This window comes from Salmo salar, chromosome 10, assembly GCF_965601325.2.
Source record: "Salmo salar chromosome 10, fSalSal1, whole genome shotgun sequence".
Taxonomy (NCBI): domain Eukaryota; kingdom Metazoa; phylum Chordata; class Actinopteri; order Salmoniformes; family Salmonidae; genus Salmo; species Salmo salar.
This window is the reverse complement of record NC_138300.1, coordinates 95,664,455-95,671,352: the sequence shown is the minus strand read 5'-3', so window position 1 is coordinate 95,671,352 and position 6,898 is coordinate 95,664,455. Positions and strand designations below refer to the sequence as shown.

Here is a 6,898-nt window from a genome sequence, read left to right as displayed (position 1 = left end):
TGGAGAGACAGAGAGAGTTGACCATTAACTAATAGCAGAGAGAGGGAGGGAGACTCCTCCTCTGGCATTCAAATGACTCTTAATCCAGCGCTATCAGCTCTGCTCTCCCCTCATCCCTCCATCTCTTCCCTCTCTTTTTCCTCATTCCTTCTCACTGAGAATGTTGTGCATTAGCCTCCCTCGTCTCCCTCCCTCTTCCTCTCTAGTTTTATCTGGGAGAGGAGGGGAGGTGGAGAGGAAAGGAGAGGAAAGGAAAGGAGTAGAGGAGAGGAGGAGAAGATTGTCCAGCAAAGAGAGAGGAGTCGAGTCAGCACAGCACTATCCTCAATGATGTCAGAGATCCCCCACCACACACACATACACACACACACACACACACACACACACACACACACACACACACACACACACACACACACACACACACACACACACACACACACACACACACACACACACACACACACACACACACACACACACACACACACACACAGCACCTCATTAACAAGATCATATTTTACAGTCTTTTGGTCATCATGCATGTGATACATTTTTTGTGGCATAATGTATTACAAAGGGAAAATAGGCTGGTACACACAGTACACTGTATCTGTTCAGCAGCATTGCTGACTGAGATCTGTGCTCTGGGAAGAAGAACGGATGGGGAAGAAACACACAGAAACACTGAGGGTTAGAGTTGACAGAGATATTAAACCTCTTGTCTTCCCCCTCTACACCACTCTCTCTCTCTCTCTCTCTCTCTCTCTCTCTCTCTCTCTCTCTCTCTCTCTCTCTCTCTCTCTCTCTCTCTCTCTCTCTCTCTCTCTCTCTCTCTCTCTGAGATGCAGGACAGAGATCTCATTTTGAGCAGAGAGAGAGGAGGGTGTTGCATGTATTAATACAGAGGAACACTGCATCAAACCAATGCACTGCACTAATGCTCTCTCTCTGTGTGTGTGTGTGTGTGTGTGTGTGTGTGTGTGTGTGTGTGTGTGTGTGTGTGTGTGTGTGTGTGTGTGTTGTGTGTGTGTGTGTGTGTGTGTGTGTGTGTGTTCGTTCGTGCGCGAGTGGCAGTGTGAGCCGCGGCTGACAGGGAGAGGAGTACGTCAGCATTACATTCACGTTCCCACTGAAGGACAAAGGGAGGGGGGATGGAGAGTCTTAGCTCCCCGCAACACACAGACACACATACACATACATAGGGAAAAAAGAGAAAGACTGTACAATAAAAAACAAGAAGAGAAGAGGAGAGGGGGATTGGAATGCTGCTGTGACGGTGTGATGCTTGTTTGCCGCCTCTCTTCTGCTCTCTCACTCTACCTTTTGCTCTCTCCCCTCTCACCCTCTAGCTTGTCCCCCTCTCTCTCCTGGCTCCACCGTGGTTACTGCAGTAGTCCAGCAGCCAGTCGGGAGCTTGTCAGCCACACACAGAGCAACTGCCACAACTTGCTACCTCACCTCATCCTTACAGCCCCCAGCCCTGAGCTCAGCCACGGGGATCAACTAGTAGACAACCAGGACAGACAGAGAGACACACCTCGGGGGAGAGAGTACCAGGCCAGGAACTCTCCATACCTGCCTCTGTTTACGGATACCGGTTACAGATACCCTGCACAGCCACCATCGCATCGACACAGCAGGAGTCTACCCCTCTTTCTCTCTCTCTCTCTCTCTCTCTCTCTCTCTCTCTCTCTCTCTCTCTCTCTCTCTCTCTCTCTCTCTCTCTCACACACACACACTTCTCTCTCTATTTTTCCCTCACTGATACTGAGAGGACAAAAGCACTCTCTCTCCTTCAACTGCTTTTTCCTCTCCCTCTCTGCTTCTCTCTCTTTCTCTAAAGCGTAGCTCTGGCAGCACTACGCTCCCTCTCCTCCTCCTCCCCTCTTTCTAACCAGCACCCCATCTCTCCACCTCCCCCCCACCCCCTCAGGAAGAATACTGCTAACTGTGCTGCACGCGGCAGGCTGCAGCTGCTATAGCCACGGCCAGGCAAACCATCGCAGGGAGAGGACCAGAAGAGAAGAGAGAAAAAGAGAGGAGAGTGGGATGACTGCGTCAGGAGTCCTTTAGCTTTTTTCTCTCTCTCTTTCTCCATCCGTCAGAGCGGGGCTAATCAGACACCAGCTAGCCTTCGGCAAAGTCACCGAGACGGAGGGCTCTCAGCCGACATACACACAGAAACACAGAAACACACACACACTCACGAGGACCTGCCAGACCGGTGGATTAAAAAAAAAATTTATTGTCATTTTTTTCCTTTCTGCTCGGTGTGTCTGGCTTTTACTGCTTGATGGAGCAGTGTGATTCGTCCACAGAGGGGCCGTGTGTCTGCGGCTGCAGGCAGGGAGAGGGGGAGAGGAGGAGGGCCGGGGGACGCCAGTCACCTGCTTAGCTTAACCCACACGGCCTGTCCTTTCCCACCGAGCCTCTAGTCTCTACACACTGCTCTGCTCCACTCTCACCACCGGCAAACAGGAGACATTTTGTTCCATTAGTTAACACAGGGACATTACCACCACTTTCCAGATGAAGGAGAAGAGCTGAATATAAATACGCTTTCCACATTTCTGTTTTTCAATGGAAAGGGAAATATACATGACTCTGGTTCGTGATTGTTTTTTGTGATATTCAGAAAGGAAGAAGAAAGGGACCGTTTGACAACTAATGAGGTAGGTGATCACTGCAAAACATTTCCTTTGCTGCTGCTCTGCCTTCACATAATCTCTCTCTGCCTCCCTCTCTTCCCCTCTCTCCCTCTTTCACTCTCTCTTCCTCTCGCCCCCTATCACTCTCCATCTCTCTTTCTTTCTTCCTCCCTCCGTTTCTCTTTTTCTTTTTTCTCTTTCTCTCTGTGTCTATCTCTGCGTAGCGTCTCCCAGTCCCGTCGATGGCGTGGCGAATCCTGTCCTTGCTCCAGCCAGGGTAGGAGGGTGGTGCGTCCTCCTTTAGTGTCCGTCTCCCCCCAACATGCTGAATAATGAGCCCTCCGCAACATGAGTACTGTGGGCCGGGTTTCTCTGCAGCCCACCTGGAACGCAGCCCTGCTCGCCCTGCTAGCCCTCACCATGGTGCCAGCTCTCAGTGTGTGCCAGCCTGCCGGCCTGGGTCCTCCCCCCAACACCCAGAACTGTCCGGTGGTGTGCTCCTGCACCAACCAGATCGGTAAGGTGGTGTGTACACGCCGTGGCCTGGTCAGGGTGCCCCCCGGGATCCCCACCAACACCAGATACCTCAACCTGATGGAGAACAGCATCGAGACCATCCAGGCTGACACCTTCAGACACCTACACCATCTGGAGGTGCTGCAGCTGGGCAGGAACGCCATCAGGCAGATCGAGGTGGGGGCCTTCAATGGCCTGACCAGCCTCAACACCCTGGAGCTGTTTGACAACAGACTGACAGGGATCCCCAGCGGGGCTTTTGAGTACCTGTCCAAGCTGAGGGAGCTGTGGCTGAGGAACAACCCCATCGAAAGCATCCCCTCCTATGCCTTCAACAGGGTGCCCTCTCTGATGAGGCTGGACCTAGGGGAGCTCAGGAGGCTAGAGTACATCTCTGACGGGGCCTTTGAGGGCCTGCAGAACCTCAAGTACCTGAACCTAGGGATGTGTAACCTCAGGGAGATGCCTGTCCTGTCTCCCCTGACTGGCCTGGAGGAGCTGGAGATGTCTGAGAACACTTTCCCTGAGATGAAGCCCGGCTCTTTCCGCGGCCTGCGCTCGCTACAGAAACTCTGGATCATGAACTCTGGGATCACCGTGATCGAGAGGAACGCCTTCGATGACATCACGGCGCTGGTGGAGCTAAATCTAGCCCATAATAACCTGTCATCTCTCCCCCACGACCTCTTTGCCCCGCTGCAGTACCTGGTGGAGCTCCATCTCCACCACAACCCCTGGAGGTGTGACTGTGACGTGGTCTGGCTGTCCTGGTGGCTCAGGGAGTACATCCCCACTAACTCCACCTGCTGCGGCCGCTGCCACTCCCCTGCCCACATGAGGGGACGATACCTGGTGGAGGTGGACCAGACCACATTCCAGTGCTCTGCTCCCTTCATCCTGGATGCTCCCAGGGACCTCAACATCTCTGCAGAGAGAGTGGCTGAGCTCAAGTGTCTTACGGCCGCCATGTCGTCGGTCCGATGGCTGCTTCCTAACGGGACCGTTCTGACCCACGGCTCATCTCACCCTCGGATCTCTGTCCTCAATGATGGAACGCTCAACTTCTCCAACGTTTTGCCGTCGGACAAGGGTGTCTATACTTGCATGGTGACTAACATGGCAGGTAACTCCAACGCCTCAGCCTACCTGAATGTCAGCAATGCTGAGCTCAACACCTCCAACCTGTCCTATTTCACTACAGTGACTGTGGAGGTGCTGGAGCCCACCGTAGAAGAGACCCCCAAACCCAAACCCACAGTCCCAGCCTCGCCCTCAGTGTTCCAGCCCGTCTTCATCTCCACGCCCACCATGCTGCTCCAGAGTACCCAGACCCCCCGCCAGGTATCTCTCCCCACAGCCCGTGGCCCCACCCACCCCTCTGCCAGCCTGGACGAGGTCGTGAAGACAACCAAGATCATCATTGGCTGCTTCGTTGCCGTGACGCTCCTTGCTGCTGCCATGTTGATCGCCTTCTACAAGCTGCGTAAGCGGCATCAGCAGCGGAGCACAGTGGCAGTGGCGCGGACCATCGAGATCATCCAAATGGACGAGGAGGTTCCCGAGGTTCCACCAGCCAGGTCAGGTTCTAGTGAGTCTGAGGAGACGGGGCTGGCTCTGCCCACCATCTTAAAAACAAGATACATCTCATCATCCTCATCGTCCTCCCACAGAGACAGAGACAGAGACAGAGACAGAGACCGAGACAGAGACAGAGACAGAGACAGAGACAGGGACAGGGACAGGGACAGAGCTGCCTACGGGGCTCACTGGACCCATAACAACCTGGGAAACTCCCTGCACCGTTCCTCCAGCCGCCAGCATCATCAGCAGCACCACCACAGCCTCATCAGCACCATCGCAGAGCCGTACGTCATTAAGACCACTCACACCAAGGAGAAGGTCCAGGAGACCCAGATCTAAGGGACTCATGCTGGCCTTACTGTGGATCTAACTGTGTGGATCTAACTGTGTGGATCTAACTGTGTGGATCTAACTGGGTGGATCTAACTGGGTGGATCTAACTGGGTGGATTTCTTTATGGATCTGACTCTACTCCCTCCTCTCTTCCTCTCCTCTCTGCTCACCAGTCCATGCAATAGAATGCACAAAGAAGACGGTAACTTTCTTTTGTACAGAGTGCAAAATGGAGACAGTTTTATCTATCTTGTACATGCTTATACATAAATATAGAAATGTAAAAAATATACATCTATATAACTTAATCTAATATGGGGACAGTGATGGGATTATGTATCAAAGAAGAAAGTAAAATTTAAACTATTTTCTAATAACTTGTAAGTTCTATTTAAAAGCGAGAGATGTTGAGGTCCCGATGATGGTATGTTTGATTGATTAAGGGAGGAGCTGTCTTGAGGAAAACTGTTCTTTTTGTTATTTAGACCATTTAGAATGTAGTAAAACCACTTTATACCCACAGCAGTTTATAAAACAACAAGCCCTAACATCAGATCAGGCTTCGCAGGTTCATCTTATAAAAGCGCCAGTTTGGACTGTGCCAAACGTTACAAATACAATAAAGGACTCCGGAAGATTAACAAAATCAACAGCCACATCCAAGCAAAATCTAGACAGAAAGACAGAGAGTCATTTGTCGAGGGAGAGATGTAGAGAGAAGAGCATAGATTTTGCTGTTCAGTAGCTATCAGCCAAATGCTTTTAGACTGCAGTGAATTTCTGCAGCTAAGGTTTAACCCTTTGTTTACTGGAGCAAAGCTACACATCTATCTAAAAACAGCTCTTTATGTTACTGAATCTAAACCCGTTTAGTACGATTGTATTTGATTTAACCCAGGTCCCCTTGGCTAAGATGAAGGACAGGCTATTATGAACAGAGATTTGGTGTGGTTTCTTCATGCAGATTTAGGTTGCATAAGGTATTGTTCTTTTTTATTTTTGTCTTGGGTTGTGACATGCTTCTTAATGGCATGTGTAGTGTTTAGGGTTAATGTAGTGATGCATTACAGAGGTTCTCTGTCTGCTCTCTGTAAGGGCTCGTTCTAATGGTAATCCCTCACAGTTACAGACGTGGTGCAGAGAGACTGGGGTTTGCTGACCAATCTGCTTTTGGAAGAAAAAAAGGAGCTGGGCTGAAATTAAATGAATGTCTGGACACTGGGTTTGTTTCTCTATGGACTTAATTGAAACAATGAAATTGTTTTTTCTTTTCCTTATTTTGGGTATTATTTCGAGCAACACTATTTTTATGGGGAGTCTATAAGGAGGCTACAAAAAATAAAACCTTTGGTTTGTATTTCTCTACTCGGAGACACTTCAACGTGCCATTATTTTCCCTGTCCCTCTTGATGACAGTGTGGACATATTAGCTTGTAAGCCTGTTAGCATGTCAGTCCACAGACACTGAACAGAATGCATTCATAATTCTAAATGGAGCCCTACCCCCTACCCTCCTAGTCACAACTGTAGATCGGAAAAGGATCAGATAAACTTTAGCAATATGGCAATTGCTTCACCTTGCCTCCTGATAGACTTGTGGAATTCTTTGCCATATTGCTTGCACCTATCCAATCATTTCAGATGTACAGTACATCAGTGCTAAGGGGGTAGGGGGTAAGATGGAATAATAATTTAGAGGTCCATGCTATTTCTATGTTAGCTATGATAAGATATGCTCTACCCTACTCTTCCTCTGTTATTCCTATGCATTGCGTTTCCACTGGTCCCTGTCAGTGAATGAGTCTATAAGTGAGGCT

At 50.0% G+C, this 6,898-nt stretch overlaps 1 protein-coding gene across 1 annotated transcript; it reads left to right on the top strand.

Annotated features, from left to right (window-relative positions):
- Nucleotides 1-1,221: 1,221 nt before the first annotated feature.
- On the top strand, nt 1,222-6,446 carry LOC106561210 (leucine-rich repeat-containing protein 4-like). The gene is made up of 2 exons (XM_082957239.1): nt 1,222-2,675; nt 2,876-6,446. The coding sequence occupies exon 2, from the start codon at nt 3,000-3,002 to the stop codon at nt 5,085-5,087; it is 2,088 nt and encodes a 695-aa protein (XP_082813365.1). The 5' UTR covers nt 1,222-2,675; nt 2,876-2,999; the 3' UTR covers nt 5,088-6,446.
- Nucleotides 6,447-6,898: the final 452 nt, after the last annotated feature.